Raw genomic sequence first — 13,880 nt, 5'->3', positions numbered from 1 at the left:
TAGTAGGTGTGCCTACAAAAGGCCAGAGCACCCAGCCCAGCTGCTTGAGCCCCACTCTGTCCTCCAGCCCCACGGGCCTCACCACCCCAGAGGGTTCCCTCTTCTTGACTGTCAGCGCCCAGGACTAAAGATCGGTGGGGCTGCTTGGCACAAGTCCCGCAGGGTGTTTATTTTCCCCAGGCTCCTCCCCAGGACCGTCTCTCGTGCCCCCCGTCTGGACTGGCTCTGGTCGGAGCGGCGGGAGGACTGTCGGGTACTCCGGGGCGGCCAGGGGCCTGTGTGCCCCACTAGCAGGAAGGATGCCAGGTACATCTCAGCGCCTGCCTGCTTGGCCTCCGCCCGAATCACTTACTCATGCATGATTGTTGCGGCGCCTCAATCCTGGAGCTGGTGGGGGTCGTTGGCAATCAGAGCAGGTGCTCCCTGTGGCCTGGCTCCCGCACACTGTGGTGCTCAACCAAGGCCCTTCCAGTCCTGTACATAGGGGCCTGAGTCCCATAGATGAGCAGTATGTCCTAGGGCTGGGAGCAATGATGCCCTGCCCAGGAAGAGGCTGCCGGGGCCACGTAGGGGCTCCTGGCCCAGGGCCCCATGTCATTCTTGGTGGGGGGCATGGGGTGATGAAGCTCATGGTTTTGTGATTCTTGCATTCATGTGCCCATGCTTCCAAGTGCCCAAGAACGTGTGACCGACCAGCCTCACTCCACGGAATGGACAGACACATCAGCTGCTTCCTGCTCTCATTGTTCTTGGGATGGTTCTGCCCTTCTGAGTGCCCCTCGGGAACTGAGGGTGTGGTGGGGATCGGGGATCGGGGAAGTATGGGGTGGGTGGAGGTGGAGGGTATCTCAGGGGGTTGTACCGGTTTCCAGAGCTAAACAGAAATGTTCTGTATACTTTCTTGGATGGGTCCTATAGAAGCCAAGGTTCTGGTTTCCTATTTTTTCCCTATATAGTTGGAAAACAGCAGAACCCCTTGTATTTTTTTTTTTAAGATTTTATTTATTTATTCATGAGAGGGAGGGAGGGATAGAGGGAGGGAGGGAGAGGCAGAGACACAGGCAGATGGAGAAGCAGGCTCCATGCAAGGAGCCTGATGTGGGACTCGATCCTGGGTCTCCAGGATCAGGCCCTGAGCTGAAGGCGGAACTAAACTGCTTAGCCACCCGGGCTGCCTGAACCCTTGTATTCTAAACACTCACCTGCCAAGTAGCTGCTCAGCATTTCTCAAGTGCTGCCCTGAAAAGGAGTTCCAAGGGCAAATACCAGGAGGGACTGGAAATACTGGATGAAAGACCCATTTCCTGGATATCTTGACTTTGGGCCTTTGACACTCTGGTACATACACTGCATTTCCTGCTCATTTAGCCACCTCGCCGTCCCTGCAGCCCCCTTTCTAGTGCCATGTCCATAAGACACACTAGACACACTTTGGAACAGGGCCTTCAGTGTCGGGGAAGCCAGATAGGGCACCCTAGGATGGTGGCAGAGGTAGGCTCCTAAGGCAGCTGCTTTTGAACGGGAAGATGACTCAACCTGGGAGCCCTGAGTGAACATGTTTCCTGGCCATGGTGCAGTGTCTCCTTGGCGTGGGGCTGCCCAGCTTGCTGGGCACGTTCTGCTGAACCCTGAGGCCACCTGTGCCGTTCCTGGGGTGGAGCTGCCCCCTGGTGTCCGGGGATGGCGTCACCATCCCTGCCTTGACCTAACTCAGGCTCTTTCCTGTCTTTGCATTTTCAGACCGGGAGTCCATTTTCTTCAACAGCCACAACGTGTCGAAGCCCGAGTCCTCATCGGTCCTGACTGCGGTATGTTCTCTGTGCCGTTCTCTGTGCCGTGGTTGGCCTTCCCTCCCGACCCTGGGGGTGGGGTTGCCACAAGCGGTGGGGTGCAGGGCTGAGCTCCAGCAGAGCAGGGTGCAGGGCCCAGAGACCCCATTCCTTGCTTGCTGTGGGCCTCCTTGCTGACAGCCATCACAGCCACACCATGTACCCCTAGGTCACTCCTGATAGAGGATGTTCTGAGTGTCCTCCCAGAGTGAAGGCCTCCCCACACTCCTCCCCAGTCATGAGGAATTGAAGACCCACTTTCAAGTCTGCTTTTTCCCCTGATTTAAAAAAGGGATAGGAGGCAACAAGACCTCCATATTCTTTTCTCTTTTCCTGTCCATCCGCAGCAGGCCCCTGCGCCTGCTCCTTACTCTCCTATGTGGGGGGCATGCACTTGCCTATTACCTCCTGCCCCCACCTCCAAGGCCACCTGTTCATTTCTTGTTTGTGTGGTTCCTCCAAGGAGCCAGCTGTGTGCTGAGGGTTTGACAGAGCACAGGTGTGGATGAGGACCTGGAGGGAGGACCAGTGTCCCTCAAGATGCTGATAGATGTTCCGCAGGAAAAAGCTCCATGGTCAGGGAAGCTTGGAGAACAACCAGATTTTAAACAGAACCTCTCAGTTGCCTGGCTGTGTGCACTCTAAGATATAAAAAGCTGTTTTGTGCAAGAAAAGCTTTGCTGGTCTTCTAACCTTCAGAGACTTCAGACTGACCTGGTTCTGTGGGGCTTCCTGAGAGGCTCTCAGACCATATTTGGCCAGTGACTCAAGTGGGGAGTAGCGAGGGGTGCATTCCACAGACGTCCTGGGAAGCCGTCCCTGCCGATCCCTGTGTGGCTCTCGTGGCTGTTAACTGACGCCAGAGGGTCCCAGGTAACTTCTGTAGATAGCCATTGCTCGGGCTGTTTCTTCATCTATGAAGTGGGAAAGCTTAGAGAGACTCCTGTCTCCCTGGAGGGTCCTCCATCATCTCCTCCCTCTCCTCAGCTTGTGACTGCCCTTCAGGAAGCCCCCAGGACTGATACTACATAAAAGGAGACAAGGGACATGCACTCAGCCATACCCTTTCTGTGCACACCCGCAGGCCAGCCTGACACAGTTCCACTTCAGACTCGCCCCCTGGCTCCCTCTCTCCCATCTGGAGGTCACTGAAGATGAACCCCACCCCGACACCTCACTTGCAGGCCCTCAAATGCCAGCATCAGACCTGAGTGCCACATGGTCACAGTGTGTCACTGAGCCTCCTTCCCCTTCCTGCCCCACAGGGTGGTTGTGGGATTTGGGGAGTTACTGGGTGTAGAGCATGCAGACAGTGCGGTGTGCAGGAAGCGCTTAGCCCCCTGTGCCCAGAGTGGGAGGGGTGACCACCTCTGTCACCTCCCCATTTCCCAGAGTACCATCCTAGCCTTGGCGTTGACAGCCCCTTGACATTATATTGTCCTCAGATGGCTGTTTAGTTTAGATCATCAAACAGCTTTGGAAGGATTTCTGAGATGCCCTAGCTGAACTGAGGAAGGGCTTTCAGGCGCAGTGTGTCAGGAGACTTGGTAACAGGACAGACGGAGCCCCCCCTCGCTGGCATGCCAGTGCCACAGCCTCTTGGCCCCAGATCCCATGGCGCATGTGTTTTCATTACCCCATTTATTGGAGCAAGAAAACAAGACCCAGTGTATGTTGTGTACATTGCAGCTCAGGTCCTGCAGGAGGGAGCAGGCTGTGCCAGGGCTGCCTGGTGCTCCCTGACTTGGGAAGGACCCCGGACCACAGGTCCAGGGCCGAGCTACTGCGTTGACTGACCTCTGACCAGCAAGAGGGGACCGCAGAGTGGAGCCGGGCTTGGGCAGGGGCTAAGTGACAAGAGCTCATTGCAGCCAGATTGGCACTGCCTCTTCAAAAGCGTTTCTGACAGTATGCCAGGCCATCAGGGTCGGGGCTTGGGGGCCCACACGGTTGTGCAGAACCTGCGAGTGTGGCTTTCACAGGGCCCACTGATGGGGCCCAGGGCGCGGCTCCTTGCTCTGTGCGTGACTGGAAGTTCTCATCGGCTCTTGCAGCTGTCTGTGCTGGGTTAAAGGCCTGGTACCCCAGGGCTCTGACCCCAGCCCTCCAGATTCAGCATTATGGTTCTTTTTCCCATAACGTACACTATAGTCAAGTGAACAATTCTACCAAGTTCCAAGACATTTTCATCAGCTCAGAAGAAAACTGTGTACCCATTAAGCAGTCAATCAGCCTTCCCTCTTCTTCCCAACCCCTGGCAAGCAGTAATCTGCCTTTCATGTCTGTGACTTGGCTCTCCTGGACCTCTCATGTTAACAGAAGTATACAGTAGGTGACCTGTCGTGTTGGCTCTTTGCACTTAGCTGACGTTTTCAGGGCTCACCCAGGCTGTGCCATGGTGTGGAAAACAAATTTGTATATTTGTATGGAGAGATCAACAATGTTGATGGACACGGGTGTTTCCACCCCTGGCTTTTGTGGATGGTGCTGCTATGAACAGGGGCATAGGAGTCCTTGTTCCCAGGCTTTGGGCGACAGACCCAGGAGTGGAATTACTGTTCATGTGGTAATTCTGTATGTAAGTTTTTGACAAAACCTTGCTTTTATTTCTAATGGGTTGACCACTCTTTGTCCTATTTGGCCTCTGAGCCTTACTGCCCCCAGGACTCAGGACTGGGGTCCTGAGTTTGTGGGGTACCTTCTGTAACCTCCTGGCAGACTTAGAGGCAACTCAGTGCCCTCCCTGCCCTACATGCACCTCCTCCCAGCCAGGCACATACTCTCCCACCACATCAGTGACCAGCAGAGGATAGAGGCCTCATTGGTCCCATTTTGCACATGAGCAAACCGAGGCCCAGTGAGGCCAAGTACTTCTCCCTAGGGCCACAGAGCTAGAAAGTCCTTGTTAGGATTCAAATCCATGTTCCCCGATCCCAAATCCTTCCCAAGGCTCCCCGTCCTCAGTGCCCCTTCCAGGGCCCAGGCTTGAGCCCGTGAAAATCTGTGCACCTGTCCCAGGCTGGCTGGGACGAGAGCAGATGAGCCGCATGGGCCAGTCCTTCTGGGTGTTGCAGGGACTGGAGAGGTAATGAGCACTTAGTACTTGCCCAGCTGTCGGTGGGGCTGAGGAGCAGCTGTGTGAGTGCTGCACTCTAGGTCTGTGTTGACCCCTCCTGGAGGGAAGACCTGACTTCCATGTGTGTGCACGCATGCAGCTGGACAAGATCGAGGGTGTGTTTGAGCGGCCAAGTGACGAGGTCATCCAGGAGCTATCCCGGGCGCTTCGGCAGGCGCTGGGTGTGTCACTCTTCGGGATTGACATCATCATCAACAATCAGACCGGGCAGCACGCAGTCATCGACATCAACGCCTTCCCAGGTAAGTGGTGGGGCCAGGAAGCACCTTCAGCCTATAGACCAGTAACCTTGGGCGATGGACGGGTGGACCAGCGCCCCCCAACCCCATATAGTCCCTCTAGGCCTCGGCCTCACCTGCAAAATGGGTTTATAGCATGTGGTGAGGTTGGCAAATGAGGTCAGTGCCTCCAGCCAGGAAGAACACGGGGTGCTTAGTGGGCCTGCACTAAACACATCTCACTCTCCTCACCTGACCCTGTGTTGTCAGCATGAGCCTTTGTTGGCCCACCAACCCTCGGCTCATCTGTTGGGTCCTTGTAGATTGAGAGAGTGGAGAGAACCCTGAGGAAGCACACCCTCCACGGTTTACCTGCCGGGAACGAGTCTCCTGGGGACGGAGAAATGACCCCAGGTCACGGTACAGGTTGGCAGCAGCACCATGCTCCTGGCCTGACCCTAAGCAGTGATTCTGGGGCCGGCCTTGGTGCTGGCTGGTTCCCTGTGGCTGCGACGCCCACTCCCTGCTGTCTGCCAGAGTCCAGAGGCAGGAAGCATGTGCCGGGTCCTCAGGGCTGCTGACACAGCCTGGCTCTGCCATGCTTCCCTTGTCTGGATCCAGCAAGGGGCTCAGGGGAGATAGGACCCACAGAACCCTTGGCAGGCCCAATCGCCTGCAGGGATGGTGGCCGTGCTGTCCCTGGTTGGTGGTCCTGGGATGGGCCCATGTTCCATGGGGGTACCCCAAGGCTGACTCTTTCACCCTTTCAGCTGGCTTTGGCTGTGTGGACCGCAGGCTGGGTGCTTGACATGTGACACTGTACTCAGTGTGCAGCCAGGCTCAGCCACCATCACAAGTCACAGCCAAGGAAACCAAGGCTGGTTGGACACCACTGGCTGGCTCTCTGTCATTCATTGGTTGACATGTGTTGAGGCCCTACTATGTGTCCCAGATGCTGCAGACACATTGTGTGTCCATGGCTGCCAGAGCCCTGCCCTCAAAGGACAGGGGTACCTGGGGCTCCTCCCTAAGGTGATGATATGGGAGCAGAGCCCGGCAGGAATGGAAGACCTACCCCCACCCAGGGTTCTGGGGGTGGAGGGCGGGACGAGGAGGCATGAGAGGAGCCAGCCATGTGGTGTGGTGACAGCATGGGGTTTCACTCTGAGCTAGGTAAGAGTGAGCCGGTAGGGACAGTGGCCTGTGTTTCTCCAGTCGCTGTGGGTACAGCCTAGATAGAGACCTGGGTGCTGCCAGAGGTGGGATTTTGATGAGTAAGTGACAGGACGAGAGACCAAAGGAATCGAGGGTGCGTCGGGGACCAATGGTGACATATCAGAGGCTCTAAACCAGGGAGGACACGGGTGATGACAGCAGAGTGGGAGCCGAGTCAGACTAATGGGAGGACAAGAAGGGGGCGATGCAGGGCTGTTGGGGTAGAAGCTCTAGGAAGATAGAGGTGGGACGTGGTGAGCGTTTGGAGCTCTGCAGTTGAGCTTTGGCTTTGTGCAGGTCCTGAGAGACCCCCTCCCAGCGCGGTTCTGGCTCCACATCCTATGTGCCCAGAGGAGCACACTGTGAGCCAGCATGGGCGGAGAGGTTCCCAGCCACAGAAGCTGAGACAAGGGCCACCCAGGTGGGGCCGGGAATGGAGGTTGGGTCACGGCAGCCGGAGCACCTTGGCCACACAGCCCAGCAGAAACTGTCCTAGGGAGCCCGATGCCAGGGGAATGCCCGGGAGCCCAGGGGAGGCCGTGTCCAGGAGAGCCTGGGTCTGGAGCACTCGGGGTGTATCTTGAGGGGTGCACGCCGGGGAAGGCCACTTCGGGGCCCTGGGTGGGCAGTGGCACCCCGTCCAGGAGGCTGCCGCTGGTCATGGGGAGGAGCAGGAGCAGTAGCTACTAGTGGCACACCAGGCCTGTGCTGAGAGCTCTGCTCTCGTGTTCACAGCATGGCATGCAGTGAGCTCTTATGGTGCCCTTACCTGTGGGCACGTGGAGGTGGGGGCCGGTTGACCTGCCCAAGACCTGTGGCCCACGCATGCTAGGAGTTAGGAGTGGAGCCCTGCCGCCTATTGCATGGCTTCCTGCCTCCCAGCTGAAGCTGTGGGTTCAAATCCTGGCTCTGCCCTCACAGCCTGTGATGGGACGAGCCACCTACGGGGATGTTGTCAGTGTCTGTTGTGCACAGCGGGAGCCGTGACTCCCACCTGCAGAGACGAGGAGAGGACGTTGGCCCGGGGCTTGGCCCCCAGCTGCTGCCCCGCAGGGCTAGTTGTCACCCAGTCGGCTCCCCAGGCCTCGGGAGCTGGCCTCGTGGCTGGTAGCCAGTTCAGGCAGACCTCAGGGGCCTCCCCCGTCATCTCCAGGTCAGCCTCAGGTCTCCAGACCACCCCTGGGAGCCCCAGAAGCACACACACACCCAGCCCTGGGCCGTGTCTGGGGGCCACAGAGTGCTGGCTAAGCAGCCAGCTTGTGTTCCTTGCTGTTGGCTTGACTCTTGTCCAGCTCTCTGCCCTCCATTTGCATCTCTCCCTTGGAAACCTAGCCGTGCACCCGCTGTCACCCCCCTGGAGGCCCCGGCCACCCCCTCTTCCCTGGCTTCCACGTGATACTCTGGGTGCAGACAGTACCAAAGGGCTGATTGAGGTCCCGGCTCTGCCATCTGGGAGCTCTTACCTCCTCTAAACCCTGGGTAATCCCTGGGCCCCAGCCCCTGGGGCGGTGAAGAGGCCACGAGTGGGGCCCTTGTGCATGCAGCCCGCAGGCTGACTCTCCCTGAGCCTGGGAATCCTCAACACAAACACGCATTCCCGCATCCATCCCCCTGCTGATGGGCTCAGTCCCTGACTCCGTGCCTCAGTCTCCTTATCTGCAGAATGGGAACAGCGTTGTGAAAAGTGAGCAAGGGCACACAGAAGCACGGGGCATGTCAGCTGGTTTACCCATTTTTATTTTTGTTGTGGGCACGTCTGTGTTCCCCTTGAAGCCTTGGGCACCTCAAAACGACAGCAGTTATTTGCTGGACAAGTCAGATGGTGGACAGGCAAGGCCGCCTCTGCCACCTGGCCCTGGGGGGGCTCTTCTGTGACAACGAGTGCGCCCTGCCCATTCCTGAGGCTTATTTTCAGCCAGCCTGTGTCGACAGCAGTGAGGGCCATCCTGGAGGGTCCTGCTCCCTCTGCCCTGCCCCACCTTGTGGTGGAGGTCACAGTCATGTGGGGAGTCAGCAGTGCCTGGAGCCCCTTCCAGGCAGGCGCACACTCTCTGCCCTGTTCCTGGAGGCCTTGGTTGGTTTGGGACGGTGCTGGGTGCCCATTCACTGATGTCTTTGAAATTTTTGGGGAGTAGGCAGAGTCCTGGCCCTGATGGCACAGCGCTCAGTGGTGGCCTGAGGAGCAGTTGGCTGACATTGCCTTCGTGTCTGTCTTGGGGGTTTAGCATGGGCTGTGGGGGAGCCCGAGCCCCACTGTGTTCAAGGCTCAGTTGTGGGCACGCAGGGGCCCCTTGGGGGCCTGGTCTTGGTCTGCTGGCTTTGATGCCCCGAGATGTGGCACAGCGGTCCCCCCGCAGGGACTTGGGGGTGAGAGGGATGCAGACTGTTCCCAGAGCAATAGCTGTCGATCCAGGGTCGCTGGGTCAAGTCTCCCCCCGAGATCTCGCGGTTTACGGAGGAGGAAGCTGAGGCCACGTGGAGAAGGAGCTGTTTGTGATAGAGCATGTGTGCAGTGGGTCTTTGGAGCTGCCCTGTCCCCTGTGCCCGTCCCCCTACCCCCCAAGCCTGGCCCCTTCCCCCCATCTCCTGAGCCCTGTCCCCCGTGCCTTGTCTCCCGTCCCCCATGCCTCATGCCCCATCGCCCGTGTCTGTCCCCCATCCCTCCACGCCTTTTCCCCCACGTGCATCACAGCATACTGGGGGGGGCGGGGGTGAATACATGAGACACGAAGCTGTGCCTGAGAGGGACAGGATGCAGGGCGTCTGCCCGTCCACTCCAGCGTAATAGCATTTCACGCCCTGGGCTCAGCCAAATTCCAGAACTAGCCTTGGGCCCCACTCCCACTCTGAGTCTAGGCTTGGTAGCTCCAATTTGTCCCCTTACCTACCACACCTTGGTCTCTCGGTCCTCAGCACACCCACCGTGACTCTAAGAGCCCCAAGGTGGGCCTGCTCTGTCTGCGGCCATGTTGACACCCCAACCTGGCTCAACGCCCCCCCCCACCCCATCTCTCTCCCCCACATACAGGCTATGAGGGCGTCAGCGAGTTCTTCACAGACCTCCTGAACCACGTGGCCACCGTCCTGCAGGGCCAGAGCACAGCCACAGCGGCCGCAGGGGATGTGGCCCCACTGAGGCACAGCAGGCTCCTGGCGGAGCAGGCAGGCAGCCTGGCAGGCGAGCGGACGTGCAGCGCCGGCCCTGGCTGCTGTGGCAGCATGATGGGCCCGGACCCACCCTGGACGTCGGAGGCCGATGCGGGCGGCATGGGCGCGGGCGGCACTGCCAAGCTCCCACACCAGAGACTTGGCTGCACCGCAGCCGTGTCCCCCAGCTTCCAGCAGCACTGCGTGGCCTCACTGGCCACTAAGGCCTCCTCCCAGTAGCCATGGAGCCCAGGACCAGAGGGCGGCGTGAGCCGCGGGGTGCACCTGCCGGGCAAGCAGCTCCCAGCAGCGATGCTCCTACTAAGAATTCCCAGCGATCTGATTCTTCTTGTTTTATGTTTGGTTTTTATTTTTAATTTTTAACCTGATTTGCTGATGTCATGATCGAAATAAGGGGTGGTGGAGGGGGAGATGGAAGGGCACCCCAGTGGTCCAGCCTCGGGGAAGATGGACATCCCACCTGGTACCTGCTGTGCAGATGTCTTCACTGGGTTGACACTTGTTGTGTCTTCAACACTAGGTCTGAGTGTGAGGTGGGTTGTGCGTATGCATGTGCGGCTGCTATGTGTGTACGAGTGCGTGTGCACATCCACGTCTGTGTGTCTCCATGGCTGCTGTGGACCCCGTGGGGGCCGCCCCTGCTTGGGTGCTTGGCGACCGACAGTGCACGAGGGGTTCCTCCTGTCTTCTCCAGCCCCCGGCACGCAGGCCCGGCCCCCTCTCTGTTGCCTCCTGCTGGCCACCTCCACAGCTGTGGGAGGAACAGGGCCTCACGCTGTGGCCAGGGGAGCTGCTGGGTGTTGCTCCCCAGAGCAGGAGCTAGATGAAGCAGGAGGTGCACCCACTCCTTCCTTGAGGGGGGTCCCACGTAGGGTCTGGGCTGTGGTCCACCTGTGGCCCACTAACGAAACGATGCTTCCCAGGGGAGGCCGAGGCCTTGAATTGGCTTCCCGTCTCCACATCCGGCACCCTAGGCCTCCAGGCCCTTCAGCATGGGTCCCATGCAGCCCTGCAAGGGGGGCGGGGGGCTCCCTCCCTGACCACACATGGCTCCTGGAACCCATGAGGGGCCCCAGGCTGATCCTGCCTGTGCCAAGGATTTGAGCTGTGACTGGACAGATCACCCCAGGTGTTGCTGGGCCTCAGCGTCCTCCTGTGTGATGAGCAGTTGAGACCAGAGACCTCTGACGGGCAGGCTGGATGCCCTGCGCCCCGCAGTGGGGCCTGCCTGCCTGAGAAGTCAACCCAGTGCACCCCCTGGCATCAAGGTGGCTGAGGCCTGCTTCCATGGCCAGGAGGGCTGCCTCTGCGCTTCACGTCTTCTGACACCTGCCCTGCGGGCCCTCCTGTACTCACCATAAGCCCCAAGCGCAAAGCCGGCCAAGTGTGAAGGGAGCTGCGGCCCCAGGAGTGAGGAAATATTCACCCCCTCCTCCATGCACGGCAGGTGCCACCAGCGCCTCGGGCACCTCCCACGGTGCCGGTGGGGCACCACCTGCCCCTCCGCAGAGAAGGTGGCCAGCGAGGACCTTCGCCAGCCCTGGGACAGGGTGAACCAAGGCAAAATGCAAAGGACCCGGTGAGCATGACCTTCAGATACCCTTTTACTTAGAGAAGGTGGGAGAGGCCTCCAGGCTGTCCTTTGTGGCCCAGTGAGGACGCTGCTGCGAGGCCTGGGTGTGCGGCAGTACCTTCAGGCTCAGCGGGGTGGGGGGTCGCCCACCCTCCGGCAGAGGAAGGGCCGGGTGGTGACCGCCATCAGGCAGGGCTGGGCCGGCTGAGGAACCCCGTGACCCGAGGACCCACTGACTAACCGCGTTTACACGACTTGAGTGTTGAACCCTGATTATAATGTCTGTATGGCGCCTTTCCTAGTCCAACCCTGAGCCCCGGGGAAGCGGGAGAGTGTGGCTGGCCTCTTGCACTGCTTTGTCTCCAAAATAAACTACTGAAATCAAACCGCATTTCACACGTGTTTACAAATGTTGCTAAAAATTTCCATTGTTCTGGACTGTTAATAAAACAGTTTTACTCTCTTAAATGAAACTCCAACCCTGATCTGCCTCAGAACAGGGGGCAGGCGGGGGGGGGGGGGGCATGTGACCCCCAAGGCCTTTCCGTGCTCCTGTGTACCTGAGGTCCACCCCTCAGGTCACCCAAGCTCGGCTCCGGGGCCCACGCAGCAAGTAATTCCCCCACTGGCCCCGATGCGGGGGGCGAGCAGGGTGACCATGGTTTCCAGAAGTGGAATCGAGGGAGGGTTTCGCTTCCTAAAGACTGGGAGTGCCAGGTGGTGGGAGAGGGGAGGCCTGCCCCTGGAGCACACAGGCTGCTCCTGCCCCGGCTGTGAACCCGTCCAGCAAACACTGGCCATCTCTGGTTGAGGGGCCTCAGGAGCAGATGAGAAGGGAGCATGAGTCGCCGGTGGTGGTGCACCGGCCCCAGACCTTCCCTCGCGGGGTCCCTGGGGCTCACTGACAGCTGTGGGTCCCAGGACACTCCACAGACCTCCTGTCTCCTCAGGCTTTGCGGTGTCTGTGTCAGGGAAACGCACAGCCACTAGGATGCTCCTTCCTGAGGGTCGCTGGTGCTGCCTCTGGACCAGAGGCCCTGGAACCTTGTGGGGCCCCTGGCGGGGATGGGGGGGTCGGCTGTGCTGTGCACGCGTTGCGCCTGGAGCGGCCCTGCGGGAATCAGGACGTCAAGACTCTCATTCCCAAGCTTCCTTTGCCAGATGGTGGGCATGTAGGGGTCTTCAGGGGATTCAGTGCCCGGGGCTGCTGAGCACACAGCCGATGTCAAGGGCTCCAGGAACAAGTGCCGGCAGGGCGGGGGCAGGGGTCTTGCAAGGTCTCAGCGCTGGGCAGTGTGGTCTCAGGTCTGGATAAGGTCTTGCAAGGTCTCAGCGCTGGGCAGTATGGAGCAGGACCCTGGGATCAGGTCTGCTTATAGATGCTGCGATTCTGCGGACCGTGCACAGGCCCCTGACCCTGTCCTCCGGAGGGCCCCGGGGTTGTCCTGGCCTGGCGTCCTTCCCCAGGTAGTCGTCGGAGCTCTGCAGTGCATGGTGGGGTGGGCCGGGCCTGGAGCCGCTCTGAGGCCAGGGAGACTGCGTGTCCTTGTCCTGATCTGGGAGCCCACATCGGCTCAAGCCCCTGGGGTGTGCTCGTGCTTCTGCCCCTGGACATTCACTCACGTGGAGGGACCCCTGATGGCTCCGTGACCACGTGCTGGCTGGCCACGAGGCAGAGAGCTGGCCTGATGCCTGACAAAGCGGCTGGGCTTCTACCTCCCGGGTCAGCCTGGCTGCGCCCTAGCCCTCGCGTCTCCCTGCCGAGCCCGAGCCCAAGCCTGAGGAGCCCGAGCCTGAGCCCGAGCCTGCATCGACGTGGCTAAGGTTCCAGAGCAGCCGCGCTCCCATTGGTCTTGCCCTCCGCGAGAAAGGGCGTCCACCTCTGTGAGCTGGGGGTGATCCCCCGCCCGCCCCAGACACAAGCTGTTCCCAGGACTGTTAGTGAGGTTGGACCCGGCCGCCCTCTCCTGCTCCCGAGCGCCTGCCCCTCCCCAGGCCCCCAGGGGCCTTTCCCAGAAAGCATTGCCTTTCCCCTTCACTTGCAGGCTTATCCATGATGTGACCTGAGGGCCGGAGAGGCCGACCTCTCCCTCCAGAGCTGTTGGTGGGATCACACCCTGTCAACATCTGTTTTTTCTCAAAAAGCTCCTCGCATGGCGACTTCACCAAAAATGTGGCGTTTCTTGTGACACCTGAGCTTTGTGACAAATGCTAAGTCCTCCTCACCAGCGACAAGCAACATTTCCCAGAACCCTGAGCAGCTCTGTATCTGATCTGTGAACATACACACATACGATGTTTCTACGAATGGACATCCTGTATGTAGAGTCACGGCTTCTGTAAGAGCCAGGACACATCTGCCGGCCCTTTGGGTTTGGCTTCTCCACGTGATTATGACAGCGCAGGTGGCCATCTTTGGGGTGGGTTATTTCAGGGACAAGGGGACCTCTTGTTTTCTCTGTTAACTGGCCTCGGTAGCAGGTGTTTTGATATCTGACAGCCTGGTGGAACACGGTTGATGTGGTGTGTCATTTCTGTCACTGTTGGGGGTGGAGCACACCCTTGAAATGTGTGAAGACATAAACGTCTTATGGCACCAGCTCTTCGTGGGGGTGTCCCTCTGTGCCTCGGGGTGCTTAGCAGTCGCAGTGGGCACCCCCCGCCAGCCTCATCAGTGAGGCCCAAGGTGGCCAAGACCCTTCACGGATTCATGTCATCATCGTCATGGTTTTGTGGCCCTG

General features: G+C 59.3%; 1 protein-coding gene across 8 annotated transcripts in view; it reads left to right on the top strand.

Annotated features, from left to right (window-relative positions):
* The window catches only part of ITPK1 (inositol-tetrakisphosphate 1-kinase), a 179,739-nt gene that overhangs the window by 148,206 nt on the left and 17,653 nt on the right, over window positions 1-13,880 (top strand). For 5 of the 8 annotated variants that reach the window (XR_005363022.1, XR_005363021.1, XR_005363020.1 and 2 more), the window contains exons 8-10: window positions 181-306; window positions 1,741-1,808; window positions 5,045-5,207. Coding sequence is in view for 4 of the 8 variants with exons in the window: in XM_038544133.1 (XP_038400061.1) it covers window positions 181-306; window positions 1,741-1,808; window positions 5,045-5,207 (357 nt within the window). In the remaining 4 variants the exon portion in view is untranslated. Of the gene's footprint in view, window positions 1-180; window positions 307-1,740; window positions 1,809-5,044; window positions 5,208-9,426; window positions 11,531-13,880 lie in introns of those variants that run through there. The other 3 variants (XM_038544131.1, XM_038544134.1, XM_038544132.1) reach the window with 2 other exon arrangements.

Source organism: Canis lupus, chromosome 8, assembly GCF_011100685.1.
Source record: "Canis lupus familiaris isolate Mischka breed German Shepherd chromosome 8, alternate assembly UU_Cfam_GSD_1.0, whole genome shotgun sequence".
NCBI classification, from domain to species: Eukaryota; Metazoa; Chordata; class Mammalia; order Carnivora; family Canidae; genus Canis; species Canis lupus.
Note: the sequence above shows the minus strand (reverse complement) of the source record. Positions and strands in the feature narration are given on the sequence as shown.